This window comes from Hoplias malabaricus, chromosome 11, assembly GCF_029633855.1.
Source record: "Hoplias malabaricus isolate fHopMal1 chromosome 11, fHopMal1.hap1, whole genome shotgun sequence".
Lineage (NCBI taxonomy): Eukaryota > Metazoa > Chordata > Actinopteri > Characiformes > Erythrinidae > Hoplias > Hoplias malabaricus.
The window spans coordinates 20,081,310-20,108,553 of NC_089810.1; the positions used below are offsets into that span (position 1 = coordinate 20,081,310).

The 27,244-nt window shown below is 39.5% G+C and overlaps 1 protein-coding gene across 1 annotated transcript in view; it reads right to left on the reverse strand.

The window, feature by feature from the left end:
* Positions 1-27,244, reverse strand: part of mical3a (microtubule associated monooxygenase, calponin and LIM domain containing 3a) — a 101,362-nt gene that overhangs the window by 45,603 nt on the left and 28,515 nt on the right. Inside the window, exons 3-11 of the mRNA XM_066685122.1 lie at positions 6,249-6,620; positions 5,580-5,787; positions 5,342-5,458; positions 4,946-5,047; positions 4,291-4,446; positions 3,078-3,178; positions 1,288-1,545; positions 822-937; positions 362-488 (exon numbers count right to left, since the gene is read on the reverse strand). Of these exons, the coding sequence (XP_066541219.1) occupies positions 362-488; positions 822-937; positions 1,288-1,545; positions 3,078-3,178; positions 4,291-4,446; positions 4,946-5,047; positions 5,342-5,458; positions 5,580-5,787; positions 6,249-6,524 (1,461 nt within the window). The 5' untranslated portion in view covers positions 6,525-6,620. The remainder of the gene's footprint in view (positions 1-361; positions 489-821; positions 938-1,287; positions 1,546-3,077; positions 3,179-4,290; positions 4,447-4,945; positions 5,048-5,341; positions 5,459-5,579; positions 5,788-6,248; positions 6,621-27,244) is intronic.

Consider the following 27,244-nt stretch of genomic DNA (forward strand, 5'->3'; position numbering starts at 1 on the left):
TAAATAAATAAAAATGTATACAGAATTTCTGGTTATTTAGAATTAAATCAACTATAGATTAATTATATTCCCTGTTCTAAGATATCCGATCAAACAAATTAAGTTAATGAACAAATCTTTCTGAGTTGAACACTAAAATGTGCAGAAAAATGGTACAGACATCTAGAGTTCAGTTATCTTTTCTGAATTCTTAGAGATTGACACAGTGAATCACTAAATTGTTAAACAATGAATTTCAGCGTAGTTTGAAATTATAATTACATAAATTACACATTTCTATTAAATTATAAATGAAAAATTAATTGTTTGAAACAGCACATATTCATATATACATGTAAATAAACTATGTGAAGCGGCTCACTTGGTTGGGTCTGAGTAGGTGCAGGCTAACGTTGGGGTACCGTGTGGTAGGATCCACTGTGTACTGACTAAAGTTCTTACTGACGTTCTCAGGAGTCGTCTGTGGGAGCAGCCGGTAGATACTCTCCCTGAGACACAAGTAAGCAGAAGTTACAATCAAGCACAGAGCACAGCTCAATTCCATTCGGTGCTGCTTTCATCCCATTAGTGCTGTGTAAGGTCTGACCCAGGAGACATAACCCTGGCAATTTACTCATAAAGCACTTAGTCCACATATACAAAGTGAGCATAGGGAGGCAGACGAATGTAGGTCTTAGTGTAAATGCTTGTTTATGTTTTCCAAGCCCATGATACAAACTAAGATGTGGAGAAATTGCATACACAATCACTCTTCTGCAACATTTCGTAACAAAGACCATGATATGCATGTAGAAGATATTTCTCCTTGGAGAGTGTCTCACCTTTCTGCTAGAACTTCCAATGCAGAAGCACCCTGAGCCCAGCTCCTCACCATCCATGCCGAGTCCAAGGCTGCCAGGAAGCCTCGGGCAATGCCAGTCCCCATGGGCCAAAATGGCTACAAACACCACAAACTTTTCTTAGTAATATTAAAAGCAATAAGATGCAGAAGGTGCCCAATACTGCCTACTATACCTACTGCACTTTACAGTTTCAGCAGGATATTTCCTCTACTAGAAATATTACAAATGTAAGTACTAGAATATTATCGAATAAATGTAGGCTAATTTTGGCAATGTGACAACTACCAGTGCATGGACAGATGGATAGATTTTGTTTTACTCCTGTACTGTCACTTGCTTAGACTGGAAATGATCCCTGGTCCAATAATCTGCATGATGTAGAAAACTTAAAACAAGAAACATAATTTTCCATTGATGATGATAAAAATACTACATATCATCTCACCTCCAGAAGGCTGTCTCCCACCAATGCTACCAGCAACTTGTGGCCGTTGCGCTGGCGGACCAGTGCTGCGTTTTCTGAGGCATACATGCAAGTGAAGTCAAACATGGCAACATCAGGCTGTCCATAGTGGTTGATGGCAAAGTCCAGAGTGGGCAGCTGGTGATTGGTGGAAAAGTCGGCTGCCTCTCTGGCGTAAGAGAGCAGAGCTGCTTGGTCCACGTTAGCCCTGGAGAGAAGCATCTCTGTGTCCATGTAGTCCTGAAAGACACACAAAGGAACATTTTTTCAAATGCATTCTGAAAGGACAATACAACTGTATTTGTTGAGCTAGAGTTGAAATCAGTCATCCCTGAAACAACACATTACTTTTGTGGCCGTTGTTATTACTGAAGTAACTCCAAGTAGCAAGTCCAGTCAGTGCTAAAATCAAAATCTGCTGTGTTTAGACAAAGGTTGCGAGAAGAATATAATTCAGTAATGAGAGGCTATGGGAGGAGTAATGGAGTATATAAGTGATTCTGATTCATGTTGTTATAATTGGCTCTGCTCTGCTGCTGAAAGTGTCAGCCTCATCTCTACAGAAGAAAGACGATTTCCAGCGCTGTAAACACGCAGCTAACCTCCTCCTGGAGACTGGACAACATAAGTTCTAAATGCTGTTAATTATTATACAGTTCTTAGCTAAGGCTTTTTTTTTTGGTTTGGTTTTTTTGCATTTGATTTTATTGCACTTCACAAATTGTCAATAGTATGCCACTAGCTAAGCAAACATTTCATCCATACTATGAACAGGGGATAACTGTTTATATCAGCCAGAATATATGGCTATTTTTTGTAATCTACAGTTTGTTTAGACACTTTTTTTTCTTTCTTTTACTCATTTACTGATACCGGGGCCTTTTAAACACATTAGACTGGTTTCCAGCGCACAAACAGACAGAAGAACTAGTAAATGGTGAGGAAACACCATCTGAATTTTATTTATTTATTTTTTTTAAATAAAGGTTTTTTCTTTGTTTTTTTTTTTATTATTATTTCATTCATAGACATTCCCTTTAAAGTAGTAATCAAGACATGCACAGGTAAATTTGAACACCATCACTAGTTGTATTACAAAATATATCCAAATTTAACTTTTCTCATAAAGAGAATTATTAACAAATCTTTAAGAAAATAAGAGCTAAGGGACTAAATAAATGCATGAAATTTAGAGCAGCATCCCACCAGAGTTACAATATTTATATTATTGAATATCTGCTAAGTATTTAGTGTCAATAAAGAGCTAAAAAACATGTATTAAATATAAATGTAACTTTATAACTGTTAAGAAACCTAATAATAAATGCACCAATGCTAGTTTTATAGGTTATTTAATAGCATAGCTCCCTAGAATTGGTAAAGACCAACCAATTTAAATACTTCAAAATGTGACACAATGTTGGACATCTAGATAGTACATATAAAGAAACAGAAAGAGCAGGACAAAGAGATTGAGAGTGAGAGAATTAATAAGGTATATAATTAAGCCAAAGAAAGCTATTATCTAGCATGTCTTACCCCTATAAAAAAAACTATTCGCACAGAGTACAAATATATTACACCAACATTGGTGTTAAATTTTTATTACTAACAACTATTATAGCTACTCAGAAGACAAAACTGTTAACTGTAGACCTAAGAGAAAATTGTCATGGATAAACAGAGTGAGGTAGGTGCCAGACAGACAGTGTAAATAGGAAGGAGATGGTGAGCAAACCGACTACGCTCTGAGTAGTTCTTTGATTACTCACGTGCAAAATGACGCCCTTCTCCAGCAGACTCTGCTTTTTGGCAGTCATTACAAAGTAGTGTGTGTCATCCTTATAGTAGACAATGTTTTCCAGATCAATCCCTGGTGAGACAAACACAACAGAGGGTGAGAATGACTGAGTGGGAGAGTGAGACTGCTGAGTAATTCACAGAAGCATAAAAGTACTGATAAGTGCACAAGTGAAATCTTTTAAATTAAAAACAATAAATAAATGTTGAAAAATTATTTAAAATATTAAAAAAAAGGAGAACTTCATTATTTTCCTCTTGCATTGATTATTTCCGATTAGGGCAGCCAAAACAGCAGTCTCTTGCTCTCTGTCTCTCTAGTCACTGCTCTTCATTAGAGAGTGAGGCCAACAGCAGTGATTACACGACTCACAAAGCAAAAGCAAAGGCTCTTTAGACACTGCCAACTCAGCACAAAGCCTTCAGAACCAGGATAGAGGCAGACTGGCAGGCAACTGCTGCTAACTGCAGTGGTGCGCAAACTCTGTCCAAGGTTACACATTGGTTTCATATAAAAAAAATAAATAAAACATTTTTTCAGTTTTCAGGGTTTTACATGGTCATTTTTAACCCCTTTTACTGTAACTAACTATTTATTTTAAATGTAAGAGCCTTAAATTACTGACTCATCTCTTTTAATAGTAGTTTTAATAATTGATACATACATGCAATGCTCACTGAATGCTTTGACCTAATATAATATTTTACTCCTCTGAATAAATTTGGGAGAAAACAGCGCAAGAGCATTACATCTGAAAGTTGTACTAAACTGTTCCTAGTCTAGCATAAGAATGGGGAAAAAAAGTAGCATTTGTGGATTATCCTGTTGTCTTCTTCTTCTAAGCCATGCCACCTAAAGCTGTATCAATCCTTCCATTTCACTGGAAGTGAGTGAGTTGAGACATAGGTTTTCATGATGACTTAAGATGTGCAAAATGGGCGCTGTACTATCTAAGTGGCTTTTGATCTGGCATGATATTGACTTCCAGCACCATCCATTTTAGGGTTAAAAATATCATATAAATGTAAATAATTGAAAAATGTTCTATTATGGTAATGTGTGGAAATATTAGTATACTCCCATTTTTGCATAAAACAAATCAATAAAATAAATGTTTTTTTTAAACCATAGATAAAATAATTGTATATATTGCTATGTTCATAGCATTTGAAATATAGCCGTACCTGTTGCTTCCCTAAGGTCCTGAAAGAACTTCTGGTTGAAGATGAACGCCACACCGCTGATCTCCTCTACCTTGGCCTCAGCTGTAGTGTTACGGTTTATAAAATTAGCCGTGATGGCAATGGCCAGTTTTCCCCTGAACTCTTTCCTTTTAAAACCTGAATAGGGGAAAAAAAAGGGAGTCTCACAGTGGGATTTTGATTCAGAGCCAGTTCTACAAAGCCTCTTTATTTCTGTAATACTCATTTTCTAGCAGACTGAACTTCTGAGAGATTCAGATAACATTTTCCCCACTTGTTAGCTGTTTTGCGATAGGAAAAGTGCCCTCTATTGTATTTCAGAATTTAAGAACAGGAGCCAGGAGAGACTGTGCCATTTAATTGTGAAAGCACTAATTCTCACATGACAAAACCAGCTAAACAAGTCAAGAAAGGCCTGAATAAATTAAAAGCATTTTCTTGTTAAGTAGCCGGCATAAATAAATCACTAACGTAACTAGCATATTCGACTGTTCGGCAGCAAAGCTGTGTAATTACAGACAAAGGTGAAGTTAATAGGGCTGTGATTTGTACTAAGCCTAAGCTTCAAATAAATCCTAAGTGAAAGAGGATTTAGAAGGAAGATTATATCAGAAAGTCTTTTCACAGTTTTGTTTACCTGACAATGTGTTTCTCCTTCCATCTGCACCGACAATAACATCAAACTCAAGCTCACTAACGGGATGTGTTCTGGGATGGATCTCGGCTCTCCAGCCTATCCCTGTGGAATAAACAACATCACGGTGATTAAGGAAGAAAAGCACTCACAAATGTATTTTTCGCACCCCAACTAGTAATAGCTGCATTTATTTTATAAATGTTTTTATTTATAATATTTCAATAATTATGAGCAACTTTCAAAAAAGGAAGTTATCTATCTTCTCATCCTATGACACTTCAACATAAAATGAACTAAAATGTACACAATGCTTTTTGTTTAGCTTCTAAAGGTTAAGAAAGAACTATTTAAGCTCACAAACAAACCCAAAAATAACAAAAAGAAAAAACCTCATACTTTCATTCTCCTGGTCTTCTGGTGGCTCTATGAGACCTTTAAACTCCACGTTCACATGGATCTCAATGCCCAGAAGCAGAGCTACTTTCAGAAGCATGAGCTGCAACTGACGAATACCTGTAGACAGTCAAGCTCAAGTTCAGAATCAACCCAATGACCCTCAACACAAAACCTGTGCCCCAGAATCTTTCAGGAAGTTTTATTCATTTGCTGTTGTTGTGTGTGTCCCTTTACTCACTGATGTGGTCTATGGACCCTGCACAGAATTTTCCATAGAACTTCTTGGCGCCAAGCCCCCGCAAATCCTGAATGGTGAAAGGCCAAAGGTGGAGGACATTGTTGCGGGAGAAGGCATCTCTCTTCTCCAAAATCACAACCTTGGCTCCCAGAAAAGCAAGCTCTATAGCTGTTCGCAACCCACATGGTCCTGCTCCAATAATCAGACACTGCAGAATCATTAAACAAAAAGGAGAATACAACAGGGACATTGTCTTTGTCAAAGGTTCACATCCGACATTAACAAACATCTCAGGTTAACCAGTCAAAAGTGGTCAGGATTCAAACACATACTATGACCTGATCACTCAAACTGTTTTGGAGCTGTTAATTTGAGCCTGAATTTTTGGAGAGAAACAAAAAAAACAAAAAAAACACAAGACCAGTGATAATATGTTTATTTTCAGCACAAAATCTCTGTCTTCCATGAATAGTGTTCTCACATCTTAAAAAATGCTCTCGGCATTTGTATTAACATATTTAATCAGAAAATCTGAAAAATATAATGACCCTCAATCTACCCTGCCCAATATAAAGTACATGAACACCAGGCAAACTAACAGTTAAATCATTTTCATTAAACTTAAGGATGTACTCAGAAACAATCCCACGCTCCATGAGTCTTTCATACCTTTGAATTAGCACAGGCTCTGCCTTTCTTGTATTCCTTGTGGCTGGCGCGTTTGTCTAGCTTGGCCCATAGTGCTTTGGCCTTCCAGTAGTTGAGCTTTGACTTGAGTTTGTGGTAAAAGATTCTGTACTCCCGGGGCTTGAGCTCAAGGAAGTCACACAGCTCCTGAAAGGCCTTAAGAATGCCTTTACAGGTGGTGGCCTGAACAAAGCGGTCAAATAGCACATGAGACTGATTGACCCCCTCTCCCGCTGCACTAGTGCCTCCATCTCCCATGGTCCGCCACCCCACGCAGGGGATTATGGGACTGCCTGTGGCCCACTTAGAGTGTGTGTTTCACAGGTTCAACTCCCAGCTTCAAACATCTTCATCCTGAGGAAAGAGAGTAAAAATATTATATATTATTATTATTATTATTATTAACGTCACATTTTATTAATGAACTACACCTTTCTAAATGATTCTATAACCAAAACACATTTTTAAGAAGCTATCTATTTTAAGACCACATTGTGCTGCCAGAATAGTAACAAATCAGTCTCAAATTATAATTTAGAATCTACTCTGTGGATGCTTCATTTTGATGAATAAGGAAGGAAATACAGATTAACAGCGAGGGTTCTTAAAAAAATTACTCTCATTATTTAGAAATGCAGAAAGGTCCTTCACTCTGACAGGGCCTATATCAGTGAGAACAGCTCATCTAAATCAAAACCCAGTTTAAGTTCACCCGACTATCGAACATCAAATGAGGAATGTATTTCTTTGGCACATTGTGTACTTTGGCCATCTGGCTCTGCACTTCATCACTAAAAATTATCTGAGCTGCCTTAAGAGACAGACTGCATCAGAAAACAGAGGACATTATACATGCATAATCTTAAAAAACATTTCCCAAGTTCTATTCTATGTCTCTATATAGACAATGAATTTAAACAGCACAGCTGCTTTCAACATGTTGATTTTGCTAAAGAACATTCCCAAAAACGCTGCACATCATAGCATTAATGACAGTATTTAAAAACCTAAAGAAAACTGGAGGACTGGTTAGGCCAATGCCAGACTTTGCTTTCCCGTGTACAAGGATGAGTTGAAGATGGCACATGACCATTTACTCTTATCTGACCAAAGTTAATGACCAAAGGAAATACTCAGGCCAGGCTGCAATCTGAACAGGAAAACTGAGGCCAACTTTCACAGACATAGATTAAACAGTACGAAATAATAAAATGGCTTCCTCAATTTTAGATTATATTTGCTTACAAAGTAACAAAATATACACAGAGTTCACATCATGTCAGCCAAAATCAAAATGTAGGTCAAACCTTACTGAATTGGCTGGCACCTGACAAAAAAAAAAAAAAATATATATATATATATATAAAAAGCCTGCATTGACCATTCCTGGGTTATCATAAGCTTTTAGCATTAACAGTGGGTACCTACACTCTGGGAAAAATGGGCTATTTGTGGGTTTGTTAGTAAAGGTAATGGTAAAACAAAACACTCTAGTTCTAAGGTGGTTAAAATGATATTTTCTTGAGCACAATTCTTCACAAAATTGTTCTGTAGATCCAATAATTCTTTATAAGTCAAAGAACAAGATATGACTTGCATAATGAATGTATCACATTAAATGTAATTCATTGAACACAGAATGTTAACATTAATAAGACATTCCCTGTAAAGCACATATTAAAATCTGGAATTATGTACCATTCACAGTCCACTGATTCAATTTTAATATGATTTGGTTCAGGGCCAGGAGGATATTGAGAAATATATGATTTTTTTTAAATGCTGTATTGGCCTACTGTTGAATTCTCCAGCGAAATAACAAACATCCATCCATCCATCCATTATCCACCGCTTATCCGGGTCCGGGTCGTGGGGGAAGCAGTCGGAGCAAAGAAACCCAGACCTCCCTCTCCCCAGCCACCGACTCTAGCTCCTCCGGGGGTATACCGAGGTGTTCCCAGGCCAGTCGAGACATATAGTCTCTCCAGCGTGTTCTTGGTCTGCCCCGGGGCCTCCTCCCCGTTGGACATGCCCGGAACACCTCTCCAGGAAGGCGTCCAGGAGGCATCCGAACCAGATGCCCGAACCACCTCAACTGGCTCCTCTCGACGTGGAGGAGCAGCGGCTCCACTCCGAGTCTCTCCCGGATGTCCGAGCTCCTAACCCTGTCTCTAAGGGAGAGTCCAGACATCCTGCGGAGAAAACTCATTTCAGCCGCTTGTACCCGCGATCTCATTCTTTCGGTCACTACCCAAAGCTCGTGACCATAGGTGAGGGTTGGGACGTAGATTGAACGGTAAATCAAGAGCTTTGCTTTTTTGCTCAGCTCTCTCTTCACCACAACAGACCGGTACAGAGCCGCATTACTGCTGACGCTGCACCGATCCGCCTGTCAATCTCACGCTCCATCTTTCCCTCACTCGTGAACAAGACCCCGAGGTATTTAAACTCCTCCACTTGAGGCAGGATCTCACTTCCAACCTGGAGAGAGCACTCCTCCCTTTTCCGGCTGAGTACCATGGACTCGGACTTGGAGGTGCTGATCCTCATCCCTACCGCTTCACACTCGGCTGCAAACTGGTCCAGCAAGAGCTGGAGGTCCCGGCTCGATGAAGCCAACAAGACCACGTCATCTGCAAAAAGCAGACATGGAATCCTGAGACCACCAAACCGGACACCCTCCGACACTTGGCTACGCCGAGAAATTCTGTCCATAAAAATTGTGAACAGAACCGGTGACAATGGGCAGCCCTGACGGAGTCCAACTTACTGCCAGCCATACGAACCAGACTCCTGCTCTGTTTGTACAGGGACTGGAAAGCTCGTAACAAAGAGCCCAGTACCCCATACTCCCTGAGCACCCCCACAGAATACCCCGAGGGACACGGTCGAATGCCTTCTCCAGATCCACAAAACACATGTAGACTGGTTGAGCAAACTCCCATGCACCCTCCAGGATCCTAGTGAGGGTAAAGAGCTGGTCAGTCGGACTCTCTTCTCCAGTACCCCCGCATAGACCTTACCCCCTATAGTTGGAACACACCCTCCGATCCCCCTTTTTGAAAAGGGAAACCACCACCCCAGTCTGCCAGTCCAGAGGCACTGCCCCTGATGTCCACGCGATGTTGCAAAGACGTGTAAACCAGGACAGCCCCACAACATCCAGAGCCTTGAGGAAGCCGGGGTGAACTTCATCCACCCCCGGGGCCCTACCGCCAAGGAGTTTCCCTACCACCTTGGCCACTTCAGCCCCAGTGATAGATGACCCATACCATATACAGTGTTGGTGGAAAACTGCTTTCCCCTCCTGAGTCGCCTGACGGTTTGCCAGAAACTTCTCGGAGCCGACCGAAAGTCGTTTTCTATGTTCTCACCGAGCTCCTCCCACACCCGAGTTTTTGCCTCAGCGACTGCCAAGGCCGCAAGCCGCTTGGCTCCTCGGTACCTGTCGGCTGCCTCCGGAGTCCCCTGAGCCAACCAGGCTCAATAGGACTCTCTTCAGCTTGACAGCCCCCCTCACGAGTTCCCCGAGTGCGGGGATTGCCACCCCGACAGGCACCGACAACCTTGCAGCCACAGCTCCGTTCAGCTGCCTCAACAATGGAGGTCCGGAACATGGCCCACTCGGACTCAATGTAACCAGCCTCCCCCGGGATGCAGTCGAAGCTCTGCCGGATGTGGGAGTTGAAGATCTTTCTGACAGGTTCCTCTGCCAAAGGTTCCCAGCAAACCCTCAGCACACGTTTGGGCCTGCCAGGTCTGTCCAGCATCCTCCCCCGCCATCTGATCCAACTCACCACAAGGTGGTGATCAGTTGACAGCTCAGCGCCTCTCTTCACCCGAGTGTCCAGAACATATGGCCGCAGGTCAGATGATACGACTATAAAGTCGATCATCGAAATGCGGCCTAGGGTGTCCTGATGCCAGGTGTACTTGTGGACACCCTTATGTTCGAACATGGTGTTCGTAATGGACAAACTGTGACGAGCACAGAAATCCAATAACTGAACACCACTCGGGTTCAGATTAGCGGGGCCGTTCCTCCCAATCACGCCCCTCCAGGTCTCACTGTCATTACCCACGTGAGCGTTGAAGTCCCCCAGCAGAACAATGGAGTCCCCAGAATGAGTGTTCTCCAGCACTCCCTCTAGGGTCCCCAAGAAGGCATGGTACTCTGAACTGCTGTTCGGTGCATAAGCACAAACAACAGTCAGAGCCCTTTCCCCAACCCGAAGGCGCAGGGAAATTACCCTCTCGTCCACTGGGGTAAACCCCAACGTACAGGCGCTAAGTCGGGGGGTTATGAGTAAGCCCACACCTGCCTTACGCCTCTCACCCTGGGCAACTCCAGAGTGAAAGAGCATCCAGCCCCTCTCAAGGTGATTGGTTCCAGAGCCCATACTGTGTGTCGAGGTGAGCCCAACTATATCTAGCCGGTACCTCTCAACCTCGCACACCAGCTCAGGCTCTTTTCCCACCAGAGAGGTTACGTTCCATGTTCCAAAAGCCAGTTTCAGTAACCGAGGATCAGAACGCCAGGGCCCCCGACCCCGACCGCCACCCGATCCACAATGCACCAGACCCGGATTACTACTTCTCCCACAGGTGGTGGGCCCATGGGAGAGTGGATCCATGTATCTCCTTCTGGGCTAAGCCCGGCCGGACCCCATAGGTGAAAGTCCGGCCACCAGGCACTCGCCAAGGAGCCCCTCCCCCAGGCCTGGCTCCAGGGTGAGGCCCCGGTAACCCTGCTCCGGGCAAGGGAGGCTGTGTCCACGTTTTTCTCTTTTTCATCCATGTCTTTATGGATCACTCTTTGTCTAGCCCATCACCTAGGACCAATTTGCCTTGGGAAACCCTACCAGGGGCTATTGCCCCCGACAACATAGCTCCTAGGCTCACGCAGGCACGCAAACCCCTCCACCACGTTAAGTTGGTGATCCAAGGAGGAATAACAAACAGACATTTCTAAATAGCAAAGCATGTGACTGAAAATTTTTATTTTAACATTCACACCCTGATGGTCATATTTTCCGTCTACTGCAATAAGTCTAACTGGGCTTAAGAAAATTATACACACAAATACACAAATTATCCACACTCCACTGAATATGTTTTCCCACAAATGAAAGAACTCCAGTGACCTTGCATCTGTGTAAATGTCCTATTGCTTCTAGAAAAGCCATGTAGAGGAGAAAACCATGTGGCTTTCTGAAACATGATATCAACAGGTGAATTTTAAAAACAAGCAGTCAGTGAAGGCCAAAGACAGACAGTCTTTTCCAGTGCTAATAACTCTAATGCACACTACTAAGGTGTGGTAGGTTCCAAGGAAATCTCCACCCACTGGACAGAGTGGTGGAGAATGTGATGAAAGGGTAAAGCAGGTGGAGATTTAGTGTGACTCTGTCTGACCAAGTGCCAACTCTCTTCGCCTGTGTAAACACAGTCATTCTTCTACCTGACCCCTGAGCTCTGGAACTGCAGCAGTAGAAGAGCACACACCCACACCTTGGCCAGTCCTCAGTAACTTCATCCCAGCTATATGGATGAACAATTTTTCCAAAGATGACCAAGGAATACCAAGTTCTGTAAAGGAACCACAGTTTAGTCTTTTATAGGACAGCATTGAAAACTTTGCTGCTATGAAAATCACTGCAAGTACTTGGGCATTAATGAATGTATCATCCTTACACTATAACGTGATTTAAAAAAAATCTTGCTCTGGATAAGAGTGTTTAATAAATGGCATAAAGACCAAGATATCATGAAAAATATTTTTCCAGAAAATACATAAAGCGTTTACACAGAGCATAAAAAATGCTTTTAGAACTTTTTTAATGCTCGTAGGTTAATCTTTGCTTACCGATCTAAAACGATCTACAAAAAAATACCAAGGTGTCCAGATAATAGAGAAAACTTTGATCATCACACACAAACCTTCTCTGTACAAAAGCCATAAAAATTAAATGCCTGTGTTTGGCGTGCCCTCTCACAGCGCTGATTCATGAGAACACAGGAAGCGCCATGTCACCACAAAACCTCTCGAGCCAGGTTACAGTATCAGCTCCACAACCCCCTGCAATGCCTGAGCACTTCCAGAACAGGGGCCCACTATAATTGGAAGCAGGTCTATATTCAGCCCTTTCCCTTCACACAGGAAATGCTGTGCAGTGCATTTCTGCCATAGTGAGATGTGACATTATGGCGATATTACATTTCAGAGATGGTAAACAGACCTGTGTAGGCTTCACATGCACTGCAGTGCTGCTGTGACACCAGCCAACATTGTGTAATAAAAAATGCATGTTGTGACATCACACTGCTGACAGATATCCTGACATATTTTATCAGTTTATGAGAAAAACAGGATTGTCTTGAAATAAGGAGAACAGAATCTGAACAGATGTGTTCAAATGTCTGATCTCAGAGCAAGACACTCCTGCATCACTTAGTTAAAAGTTAAACATAAACGACTGTGAGAAAATAACAATTATGCGAGAGAAGTTATTATTTATGTAATGTCTATTTTGGAAACATCAAATGTTACATCAACTGCAGTTGTGAAAAAATTGAGTGAATATTTTGGAATGACTGGAATTAGGTCAATACTTTATTGGCTAACCTTGACTGTTAAGAACTACTGTGAACTACTAATGTGAGTGTTATAGGTCAAACATGATGACCTTTATTTGTTATTATGACTTAGAGGGAGATCAAATAACATTCAAGAGACATTCTGGCACAAATCTAGTTCATTTCAAAATGTTCACGAACTCACAAACTCAAACTCTTTGACCACAGCTCTTGTTCTCTCTCCCTCTCTGTATAACTGTCCTGCATTTTCTTGCACTCATTATTATCATGTCTTTCGTGATTTGATATTTAGGCAAAGCAATGTATGTAATCATTGTTGATCTAGGTATCCATACTGATTTTTGTATTTGGCAGCAAGTCATCTTGCAGATTCTAGCTTACACAAACTAGCTGAGTGTAGGCTATTTTCTGAGCACACATAGAAGCACATTTGTAAGTCACTCCGGATAGGTGAATCTGCTACATGCCTTAAATGTAAATTTCACAGCTTTTTGGAGAGTATACATGTCATAATGTAATCTAAAAAACAAGACAAGATTAGTTCAGCAACTGGGGAGTATACTGAACTGTGTATATTGTACAGGGAAACACAAAAGTATAACTTAAAATTAGTGCTGTCAACGCATGTGATTATTCTGGAAACTTTAACATGTTACACATACAGCTGCTGCGAGCAGTTCAGCACATTTATTTTGTTTGTGTCTGGCTTAATCCAGGTGTTTATCTCCTATAAAGTTGTTGAATCTGGAATAGACAGATGGTTTAGCTGCACGCTGCAGTTTTCTCAATTAAAACTTGTGTCCAAGCCCTGAATCTTTTACGCACACCACTCTAAAAATTAATTTATCTCCCTTCAAAAAAAATAAATAAATAAATAAATAAAAATAGAAAAACAAACAAGCGCCCTAGCAGGGCAGGTCAGACATGCCAGATTCCCTGATAATAGCGTCTGTAGGAGCCACAGTCATTGTGATGTCCGTTCTAAGGTTTGAGTAGATCAGTAGTCCATATAATATGCCAGTTTCTGCTGGGCAAAAATATTATCATGTCATATGTCCAATAAAGACAATGAACAAGACAATACTGGGTGCTATCATTACACAGCTGTAGATTTCTGACACTTAGTAAACACTAAATATTTGCATATTTCTTTAAAAAAAGTGTATGATCGGGTGTCTGAAATATCTGCTCTGCTTGCTGTAAGAAACAGTTACAAATTAAACTAACCTTTTCACTATCCTTTGGATGTAAGCATGCTTTTTGTAACTTTCATCTCCAAAAAAAGCAATATTTGCTTATCTTAAGGATGCTTAGATGAAAGAGCTAGTTTAAATGCTCCAAAAATCCTCAATGACACTTTAAAAATGACTGGGTCCTCCTGAAAGAAAATAAAGGAAAAGAAAAGAAAAAAAGAGAAGAAAAGCCTGTATATCCATGTTAGGTTTTGATGTTAAAGCTCCAGCTTTTGTCCTTGAACAATGATTCTCCTTTTCAGGAGGGAGTTCCTCAGCCCAGCTACAAAGAGAATCCTTACTGTACCACAAATTACTAAGCTTACCACACACTTTTCAGAAAGCAGTGATGTCATTAACCTCCACAGTGGCTTCTCCTCTCAGTAGGGTCACATGATCAGACTGTCAGCTGTTGCTATAGCAACAGTACCAAAGGAGAATTACATCACGAGACATAAGCTGACTATCGCTATAGTGATGGAGGGAAAGACTTCAGGGTTTAGCTCTCGGTCTCTTAACTTCTTACTGACGGATCAGGACAGGAATTTCCTGGGATTTTAGTCACTATCGGTCAAAACAGGCTCTTTCAGAAAGCTACATTAAATACAGATAAGGACAAACTCACTTGAAAAGCTTTGTATTTATTACTTTTTTTTTAAACACATGATGAATGTAGAGGATTTCCCCCTGGGAAGACTGTAGAACAACAGGGTAATGTCGCCATTAGCTTATGCCACTAGAGGAACCACTGAGGATTAAGAACAGGAATTTTGTTCCAAACCTCAGAGTAAAAACTCAAACTATTTATACAACTGACATTCTTATAACAGTTCATTGAACTAGTTCATATTTTACATGAACTCTGGACTCAACAAATCAGTTTGCAAATAATGAACGTGAAAGTGAGCGCCATTCAATGTTGTAAACACCACTCACGTCGAGTAAACACAACTCACGTTTTATGACACACTGTATGATGCCTTCATAAACACAGTCAAGCATGTCTGGTGCTAGCAAGCAATGTTAATTGGGGAAGCTTGTTTGAGCATTTGAAACAGTTACATGGACACACAGGTGTTGTCTCAGACAGGAAAAAAACATGTTTTTATGCAAATGGTGCCCACGTGGTGTGAAAAAGGAGTCTGGACTTCAGTCACATATGCAATGAATTAAAAAAAAACATTCAATTGAAGCATCAAAGCATGATGCCTCAATGATTAACAAAGGAAATCATTAATGACCAAATAACACAGTAACAGCAGTAACAGATTATTATAAAAGTTTTTGTTCCAGTGCAGAGCCAGCTTTTTTCCCCCATTATCATACAGACCAAAATTAAAAAAAATATATTATGATATAAATGTTGGCCATATCGTCCAGCCTTAACTGCTAAATAAGTTAAAGTTTTTGAAACAAAATTTTCATACAGAGTCTACTACTTTTCATTGAAAGCATGATATGATGCTCTGTGTTGATGTAACTTAACGTTTTAAATGTAGTTCATGCCTGTGATTGTTCAGTGACATACAATTATCATAAAATAATCATGATTAATCATTTGCAGATATCAGTTAATAGCGGCCTATTTATTGAAGAAAAACAAGTGAACTAATTCATTTTTAGAATAGTAAACTTGGTTCATTTTCATTATTATGAATATGATGAGTTCATTTTCAGTGTGAACTGGTACAACACTGGAAATAATGAGCTAAAATGTAGGCTACGATTTATTCTGAACATCAGTAATAGCTACTGGCTACCCAGAACTGACAGGGATTACTGTCTTAGAAAAACAATACTTTGAGAATGGAAATGACCAAAAAAGAAATCTAAGCCCACAAACCCTCAAGCTCTGTACACCAACAGTGGCAAAAATGACTGACTATGATTTTGTCAGCCAAGCTCAAAGCCTCTCTAGAGGACTGGGACATCCTAAAAGTCCATTGTTTTAGTTCCTCTGTTGGTCTATCAGCACCAGAAAAGTCAACAGCTGTGAAAGCTCACTCAACATAAAAATTAGATACAGACAAAAAACTACACAACCCCAACATCACTGTTTAATAATTTCACAGTAATAGACCGGCTTTCAAAGAGCAAAGCTGTTTTTTTGCAAGCATGACCCTGAGATTTTGAGATTCTCTTACCATAGGCTGCAGTTTATCTGGGCAACTATTAAATCTGGAACAATATATTAAGGATTAAGCAGAATTTAGATATCAGACATTAGAATAGAATGTAATATTTTTTCTAAAAGGTTTCAAATGCTACCTTATAAATTCAAACATAAATTCTGACTAATATGTCCAATCCCCCTTAATGATTTTACTGCTATTGAACTGTGTGTAAATGGTGAGTTATTTAGAAATGGTAATTGATTGGTGGGTCTGTACAGGATAATACACTGTGACACCAAGCAACATCCTCCACCATGCTGTGCATTGGTTTACATCAAAATATATTTTTATAGAAGCCCTCTGTCAACCCCTGAGACAATTTTGAGACCCCAAATTAAGTGCCCCTTCATTAGAATAAAAGAAACATAAACCTCCGAGCACTTTGTGTCATGTACTAAAACCTATCAAAGACAATGTGTATCATCAGCATAATAAGGCTTTATAGGCCCTATTCCTTTTAGTAAATAATGCATGGTCTCATTTCCAAACTGATATGTTGTTCCTTTCTTCTGCACACAGTATCTAATAGGCAGTCAGCCAGGTTCATGCCATTTGCCTGGATTACCTTTAAAATCCCAGCTCAGACACCAGGGTCATGCCCAGGTTTTCACTGCACTGATCCTCAGGTACTGGGTATAAACCAGCAGGAGTTGGCATCATTTACAAAGGAGAAAATGCTACACAAATCAGATAGATACAAATACCCACTTCAAATCTCTTCACAGAATAAATCCAGTTTTAATTTAACCATGTTTACTGTGACTGTGTATCTCAAATAAGTGGTAAGACTCAGAAAAGATTCAACAATCTCTAACCCTAACCCTAGCTTTACTGGATTTCCTATTTGACTATCGGCAGAACATATTTGCATAACTCTCCACAAACAGGTGTGTGTGGTTTAAACAGGCAGGTAACTGAAAGCGAAACTGAATCCTTAGTATTTATCAAAGGCATTCTGAATATCGTAGCATTTAGACTATGTGTAATTTATATACATATTGTGCCTAAAATATTATATTTATGTACAAGCCAACATTTGAAGCCACAATAACATCTGAGGACAAGCTTTCAAAGATACAAAACCAGGACAGATCATTTAGTTTAGTTAAAACACAGAATGGCAAAATAATGTAAATACAAGTTATATTCTGACTTCTCGAAGACTCCTCCTACACATGAGCCAGGATTTTAGCTCGAGAGAACTTCTGCAGGCAGCTGGAATTCCAGCCTGCTTGGACGGGTGCTAAAGATAACCGCAAATTGTGCAGTAAATCTCAAGCCAAAGGGAAGAGAGCGAACTCTATATCCCCCTTGCTCTGTGCAGTTTCATACTTTAACTATGAGATGCAAGATGTTGAAACTCCTGACATTTGTGTAGGGAAGGTCAAGGCAGAAAATATACATTACACAATTTATAATAATATATTATTAATACCTAATGATTTAGTTATCTAATTATCAGGCCATTTTGGACTACACTGACCGAAAATCAAAAAGATTTTATATTTTTGCCTACTGCAAAACACAATGATTATATGATACTGGTATAGATCATTTATAAACACATATCAGAAAATGCTGTACCACATTGTTTCTGGCTTGAAAGTAATGCTGGTGGTACAGAGTATACAAGCCAAGAGAACGGAGCAATTAAATTAACTTTTGTGTCAAATATATGATATATATAATGAATGTGAAAGTGAGCATGTTTATTATACTAAATTTGTCTCTTTTGTAAAGAAATATGACATAACTAAAGTTCTCCTGACAGCAATGAAATCTTCTTAGCAATATTTCAATACCTAGTTATAAGCCTGACCATTCATTCATTTATTCATTGTCTGTAACCGCTTATCCAGTTCAGGGACGCAGTGGGTCTGGAACCCACCCAGAGACACTGGGCACAAAGCAGGAACACACCCTGGAGGGGGCACCAACCCCCACATGGCGACACACACACTCACACACCCACATACTCTCTTGAGCAACCTACCTGCTTAATGCTTAATTTTAGAAGACACTTTAGACAGTAATGTGTCCACAGACTTTTGTCCACAGTGTATGTTTTGAATATAGGTTCCCATTTCCTAAGGCACACAGAGGTCTGGACACACATAATTGAATCAACTTTCACATTAAACCCTTAGCCACTGTTGACTCATCCCTTATCAAATAGAATGAAACCTAAAGTATACAAGACACGCCTTCCAGCACGACAAAGGCCAAAGATAATATGGAGCATCGTCCAACACGTCCACCACATCATTAGGACAAATACGGCCTGCCAGCATGACTCTCCATACAACAGAGCAGATAGCAGGGCTGTAATCCTGGAAGAACCTCCCAAAGTTTGCCTCTGTAATCCATATTAGGATGCAGTCAGCACTAGTTTAGGAGCTCCAAGAAGAGTGCTACAGCAGGCTGTTGGTCAGACCACTTCTGAGACAGATGACCAGATCTGGGGCCTCTCTGCTATTATTCTAATCAATCAAACAGCTGCAACTTAAAATCAGCAGTGTCAGGTCAGGCTGTCCAACAGAGTAACATAACATCACATGGATCATCACATCACAACGGAATGGAGGATGGTAAATATCTGAATACAAATATCTGAATATTCACAATATCTGAATACAGGGCATCGTTCAGCAGTGAGGTGGAGCCCTTGGCTAATAGTGTTATCTTCCCTTAAAGTAATGCACTGACATAAAATAAATCACACAAATAAATAATCCAAATAAATAATAAATAAGCAAATAACATTACAATGATATTTCATTTAAATATGGATAATGAAAATTAGGCATATTTGTATCTTTCTGTATTTTATTTCATGTGTGCTGAACTCTTCCACATGGTGAATAACTTTTATACTGTACCACAGTATGTTTATGAAAGACTCAAAAATTGACCAGCGTGTTTTTTCCATTCCACCTTAAATGCAACTGCTGCACTAAAGCTGTTCAGAGTTTTTAATGCTCTTTTTTCTGTGTCTAACTGGTTCAGTGTAACAGCAGAATACTCTTCTAGAGTTTAACCATAATAACCCAATCACTCCACCGGGCTGAAAAGATTTAAATACATTATTTTGGTGAAGTGTATTTTTGTAGCCAAGTGTAACGGGGTTGCTAGCTTGTTAATAGCTAAGTTCCATTAGCTCATAAGCTAAACAACCTCCAGACGTATCACTCTAATGCTGCCAGCCACACTTTTCATTCACTATGAGTTCACACGTATTCAATTACATAACATGCTTAATTTTAAAAATTATTATTATTATTAGTTAGCTAGTTAAATACTTTTACTTTGCTATCATTAGTAATGGATGAGTCAAAATCTTCAGTTCATATGACGACTGTGTCTTAGGTATCAAAGAAAAAAAAAGTACAGCCACTTTTTCAGAATTTAGATCTGTATTGAAGTATATTCTCATGACCTCCCTTGTTTAACATCTGTAGATACAAAATGAATATTTTTACTTCTACCTATTTCCTGGTTATTACCATGAAAACAAAACAAATATTAAATCATAAAGAGGTCACGGCCTGAATAAAAATGACAACAATGACTATAGGAGGATTTTAAGATAATGTAATGAAATTTATATATATACATGCACTGCTAAAGGAGAGTAAAAATGACCATGTATACAGGCAGTTCTATTAGCGTTCTGTCAGTCACCCAGAAACCCTTAGGTAGTAATATTTCTCAGTGAAATGTGGAAAAGCATGGGGAAAAATTGCTTTTGAGTATGGCCAGGAGAGAACCTGAGACCAATGAAAACAAATCTAGAGGCCAAATTTCAGGATTGCCTGTCCTTTAAAATCTCCCCCGTCATCTGGAGAGACATTATCTACTTTCTGTCAGGTCCATTCAGCTCTCCTTGCAATTCCCCTGAAATGCTCTACGTAAATTTTAAGTAAATTCAAACAGTGGCTCAGTGACTGTCTCTGTCAGCTAAGCAATGCAAAACAATGGAATAGATGCCTATTTAAACTGCTTCATTTAAACATCGAGGAACTGGTGGAACAATATGAAACACTACAGCCTTAGGTTAACTGCTTCAATACAAACACACAAAATCTGCAGTAAGTATATTACCAAAGCCTTGTCCAGACATGTACCACTGAGTGCACATATGAAAGGGCATCTAGTCAGTGCATATATACATCCTCCAAGCAAGGAGAATGCTTACAGATGGTTGCTAAGGAGGTGTGGGATAAAGGAAATGTGAGAGAGAATGATTTGTTCTAGGTTTTTCAGTGAGAACAGTGGGCTAAAGTGGTATCAGACTGGCATAACACTCTGCAGCATTCTGAGAAAGAGACTGGGCAGTAAGGGCTGGCACATGCAGGGGAAAGCTCTTTTCCATTAAGCTCCATTTTCAACATAATATACACAAATAGCCCATGGGTACATCATAACCATGCAGTATAGAAGACATATTATGCAGCTATGGGAAAAGTAATTCTTGCATGGAATAAGTTTTGGGAGTTGAGGCTAGGCAGCATTCCACATGGTGAGGTTGATGTTTGACTGGAATACAGTTGGATTGTGCAGTCAGCTAGGTGAGGAATGACGTACAGTGACAATATCCTCACTATCTGCTTGGTTTTGGGAGGGCTCAGAGTTAACATCAAATATAAATGATAGTGACTTCACACCAAACCTTCTCAGCTAGTCCTTGAGACAATGTCATCCTTAATAAAAAAGTAACCAATGCCTGTTCTCTGCAACTTATAGCCTCATACTGGGAATAAACTAAGCCACTTTAACTTTTTTTTTTAATTCATTAATGTCTGGTAACCTCTTCATCATGTTCAAGGTCATGGTGTGTCCAGAATCTAGCCAGAATCTTTACAGGTCACCAACCCATCACATCACAGCAAACACTCATTCACACACAATTTTGCAGAGACAATCCACCTTCCAACATGTTTTTGGACTATGGAAAGAAACACACCAAACTAACCCCAGACAATGATCAAGACAGAAACTGAACCCTCAACCACAGGACCCCGAAGCCGTGTGACATTGATAGTTTAACATTTATCCTCACATCTACCCCACCAAGGCAATGAAGTAGGCTGTAGCGATGTCTAACTTGCCCTGCCAGTTGGTAGCCAGTTGCTAACATGCCATTTAAGACTGTCATAACCCTCAGGCTCTTGTGCAGCTTTGCTGGGATGATGCAGTGATGACAAAAACCTTCCAGCATGAACTGGAAGATTATCACCAGTTCAGGAGTTATAATTACCTATGTGTACAAGTCGAACTCGTAACACCCTTTCACATAAGCACGTTATTCTACTGCAGGAGAGATATAAAGTTGACAGATTAAAGCATTTTAACTGGTGTTATACACAATGGCTCATCTGATATGCTACCTTTTTAAGGGGTTAACATTACAAAAAAAACATAATCATAGCCAATAACTTTTTTATATTTAGAAATGCCATATCAGTATTTATGTGAATTGGTAATAGCATAATAATTTGGAGGGGGTATGCTGGATATACTGGATGATGAGAAGGGATGAATTTCATCTTGTAACAAATCTAACCTGAAATAGCACATGCTGATTAAGGCCATGATTGCAGCTGTGTATTTCTTAATGTTTCTTCCCAATATAACAAATAATAAGTAACAAAACTCAGTTGTTCTGAGGCTTGTGAACAAGTATGAATCAATTTAAAGAATATGAAATGAAATAAATGGCAAACAATTTAATGCTGGCAATTATAATATTTTAAAACAAATATTTGAAGACAAATAAATACATTTTATCTATACTGACATCTAATTGTTAATTATTGCAATTCCATTTCCAGAATCTTTTGAATTGGCATAAAATTGTGACTTTTTTTGTGACACCGACATTTAAATGTTCTCATTTTCACAATATCAATGATTTGTCATCATACACAAAAATCCTGAGTAATCATACACAAAAATCTAGTGTAATCATACAGGCCTGACCACTGCAGCACATGCAAGTAACATAAAGCTTCTGTGCAGTTTTCAGAAGTCAACTGACATGGATAGCCTTAAGTCTTAGTACATTGCTGTAAGTTCAAAACAAATATAATTAAGTCAGTCCTGTTAGCCCTTCAGAACAGCTGCACTGGCTGCTTTTCTCATTAAAGAAATCCAAGAGTCACAAACACTAGCCCTTACAGAAACATGTCACCCTATGTTTCCTGTACAAGAAGAAAAAACACTCTCTTTATATTAAATATGCATCTATGAGAAGGTCAGAAAATCTGACCTACTAGCAAATTTGTGTCATTCATGTCATCTTTTCCAGGACAAGCAGATAACACACAGTAGACACACAATGTAGTCTCATGGAACCTGTGCTGACACATATATGTATACACCAATTATGCAAAAGTCGGAGACCATTATTCCAGTCAAAAATAAACAATAAAAAAAGAGATATTTCTAAGATTATTTACAGATTACACTCTTTCATAAAGAATGGGAAGGTCAAAAGAATATAAGATAAATGTGTGTTTTGAAAATTGCAGTTCAAAAACACCTAGAAGAAATCAGATTCATAAATGACATACGAGACATAATATACCAATGCAGCTGTCATCATCAGATGAACAGAACATAAAGATTTAGTCTATGAGAGTGACAACAGAAAATAAGCTCCACTCGTTTCAGACCAAAAAACACTTGTAAATAAATGTAAACGTTTCTGTCCATTTTCCACTGGAGAACTAAGCACTATCAGTCTATTAACAACAACAAAAACACTGTCAATGAGTTTTTACAGAGAAGAAATATCAGACAGAAGTACAAAAACCAGGGTAAGCCCCCTTTTCCTTCAAAGTGAAGCGGCTCGTCTTCAGATTTAATCCGATTGGTGTTCCGCAGTGACGTGTCTGTGGGCGGTTACACTAAACCCGTTTATTCACATTTCACAGATAAACAGAGTTTTAGTAACGGTTTGTTTAATGTGAGGTGTAGCTAACTTACAGGTGTGAAAAGAAATTAAATATTTTATTAATCCGTACCTGCTGAAGCGTTTCACGTTTGGTGCAAATCAGTAGAAAGTGAATGAGGTTTTTCTCCCAGTAACCACTAGTACATGCTGTAGGAATTTTAGGAGTTTTCTTACGAATCCGAGTGTCCCTTCCCTCTGGCACCAACAGGCGGTTTCACTCAGAAAAATGTCAGGAAAATTGTGTAGAAGCCCTCTTAAAATCCCTCCTCTGGTCACTCATTAACCCCCTAAAATATAATGTCTTTAATTAATTCTCAACAATGAAAATTCTCCAAGGCCTTAAAAGTAGCTGTACCTCTTTGCCATTCGTTTGGATGTATAAATAAGCAATTATTCTTTGCCTCTATGTATTCTTACTCCTCAGACCCTTTAACTTGAAGTACAGTACCCCACAAGTTGAAAGAACGGGTTTCCTGGGTTTATGACATAATAAACCCTGACTGTGTGAATCCACCTATTGAAGTTAAGTTTCAAAGTGGAAATGCTCAGCCATGGCACTGACAGTTTATTGCTTTGATTATACAACTTTCAGGAGGAAAAGAGAGAAAATACAGACACAGTGTCTATGATCATATACAAATTAAGCTTGTACCAGATGAAGAATGAATCTACACACTGTGGGACTAAAACCAATGTTGAAGTAAAACCAAATAAATGTTTATATCACACAAAGGAAGCTGATGATGCGGTCGGAGGAATGGAGTGGCTCAAAAGCCGAAACTCACTAAATATGGAGATTACTTAGATCTCAAAAAGCAGAATTCTTTTTTTTTTTTTTGTTAGAAAAACAGAAAGCAATTATTTCTCAAAAAATGATGCGATAATGGTAAAATGGAGGATACAACTATAAAAGGGAAAACTCTTATTTTGTAACTGTCTATTAAATATAAGTTTTCTGCTTGTTGCCTTGTGCAACACGTGTGCTCTCCTTGTAAGTTAGCACAATGCTCCTTGCAGCTCTGTTTCTGTGAAGCTTCTGATGAGGCCTCTTGGGAAAAGACCGCGCTGCGTTTGAAAATCTGAAAGCCATTGACTGCAGTAAATTCCTGAAGCTGGAGTAACCAAACATTAACAGGCACAGGTTGAGCATGTTTCCTTTTAAGGCCAGCTCAATGGCTGAATCTAGTGTGATCATTCACTGACAATTTTCAAAATACAGGCTAACAATTATTTACTGAAAATATAAAGTACTACCCCTGCAGTAATAAGCTCCCAAAAACACAATACAGCTGCTCTTTTTACTGTAGGCATTTACAATTTTAAATGTTCAACTTGTAATGCACAGCACAGCACTGTCCCAAAGCTCTCACACGTCCAGAAATCAGGTCACAAAAACAAACAAGCTCTTTCTCACAGATGAGGCCCTTTCAAGAAAAGTCAAACATCTAATCTCTGCCTGGCCTTTACGGCAGTATAATCAATGGTGTTCAAGTTGAGTCAGCAGGAAACCCTCTTCCTTTCTTTTCCTCTCTCCTGCTTTCTCTGGATTTCCAACTCAATGACTGGGAGGAGAACTGAGGGAGAGTTTTTTTTGTCTGAGATGTGCATGGGTGCTTAGGGAATCACATACAAATCATACCAAGATTATACTCCTCTCAATAAGAGTGAGTCGCTCTTTTACTTATTGGAACAGAATAAAATAAGCAGCTACCCTGCATTGTAATTATTACTTCTTACAACTGCGAATACAGGTACTTACATGGTACTTACATGGTACTTTCAGAAAATAAATATTCAACATACCTGTGTTAACAGACAGCCTCTAGGCTAGACAGCAAATGTCTCCATAGCATGAAAAGCTTTTTTTGAGCCACAGAGATGTCATGTTGTGATCTTACTGATCACTGCTTGCACTTCTGGCTCTAAAAGTGTTGATGCTTAGCCAGATGAAGCCTAGATGCATGTCGTCATGCTGGTATATCAAGAAAAAAACTGATCCCCTAGTACTGCACTATGATATCTGAGCCAAACATAATCAGACATGGCTAACCAACACTGCAACATGAAACATACTGTAACATGAGCACAGACGTCCACATTACTGAATGTGTTTAGGTTTACTTGGGTATCGAGAAGCCGAAAAAACACAACCAGCTTCTAAGACTGAACTTTAAGGGCGTGAGACAACATGCTTTGCAAGTCTCTTCAAAAAAAGGTAAGGTGTATTTACAAAAAAAAGAGGGGGGGGGGGGTAATATATCTTAAAAGTAAATCGTTAACCAACGGTCATAACACTGTCAACATTGCGGTCTCCACAGAATGATAGGAGACACTCGTTTACCACATTTTGCTAAACCGCAAGTGTATGAACCTCATTACCTCATTTAGATCTGAATAAGAGAGAGAGAGAGAGAGAGAGAGCTTTGCCAACTGTTTACTGCAATCAATGGACACACTCGTCCCAACCAACGTGAATATGAATCACTACGCAATGGCTTCTCTAAAAGCAACAAGCAACAAACTAAGAACGATTATACGTTAAAAATTCAGTCGCAACACTGCTTGTGAACTAGTTATTAGCTGGTTGGCTGAATATTTAACCCAGGTCGTTTGTCTGACTGCATAATGCACAAACATAGATGAACGACACGTCCCAGTCCAAGAGAAAACAGCTGACCGTGGATCAGTGTTCAGAGAGCTGTTTCCAAGCGCTTACCTTCATGGACCCTGCGAAAACACTGGCAAGATTCACACCGCCGCAGACTTCCCAAATCCTTTACATGCTCTCAGACGACGACATATTGACATACTGACTCCACACTGATATCCAAACTTAAATATAGTCGCAGACTATTTTATCTTGCAATATAATCCGACCGCCTCATAGGAGCGTGTTTATCCACATTCATACTGCAGCAGAAAGGCGCTAATGAGTGACTCGCCGAGGAGCCGCAGGACCAAACTCCAAGAAAACCAACAAGGGGGGGGCTATCAAACACCAAGCCCTTAAATAAGTTTTAAATATTTATTTATCTTATTCCATGCGTGAAATACGACGTATTGCATTTGTTATTTCTTGTTCAGACTATCTACTATTTCGCATTCCCAAGCAAAATATCAGACAGAAGTACAAAAACCAGGGTAAGCCCCCTTTTCCTTCAAAGTGAAGCGGCTCGTCTTCAGATTTAATCCGATTGGTGTTCCGCAGTGACGTGTCTGTGGGCGGTTACACTAAACCCGTTTATTCACATTTCACAGATAAACAGAGTTTTAGTAACGGTTTGTTTAATGTGAGGTGTAGCTAACTTACAGGTGTGAAAAGAAATTAAATATTTTATTAATCCGTACCTGCTGAAGCGTTTCACGTTTGGTGCAAATCAGTAGAAAGTGAATGAGGTTTTTCTCCCAGTAACCACTAGTACATGCTGTAGGAATTTTAGGAGTTTTCTTACGAATCCGAGTGTCCCTTCCCTCTGGCACCAACAGGCGGTTTCACTCAGAAAAATGTCAGGAAAATTGTGTAGAAGCCCTCTTAAAATCCCTCCTCTGGTCACTCATTAACCCCCTAAAATATAATGTCTTTAATTAATTCTCAACAATGAAAATTCTCCAAGGCCTTAAAAGTAGCTGTACCTCTTTGCCATTCGTTTGGATGTATAAATAAGCAATTATTCTTCGCCTCTATGTATTCTTACTCCTCAGACCCCTTAACCTGAAGTACAGTACCCCACAAGTTGAAAGAACGGGTTTCCTGGGTTTATGACATAATAAACCCTGACTGTGTGAATCCACCTATTGAAGTTAAGTTTCAAAGTGGAAATGCTCAGCCATGGCACTGACAGTTTATTGCTTTGATTATACAACTTTCAGGAGGAAAAGAGAGAAAATACAGACACAGTGTCTATGATCATATACAAATTAAGCTTGTACCAGATGAAGAACACCAAAAAATAATTCAAATAAAAATGTCAATCCATGACCTAATTATTACACTTCATTTTAAAAGTTACAAAGAATGAC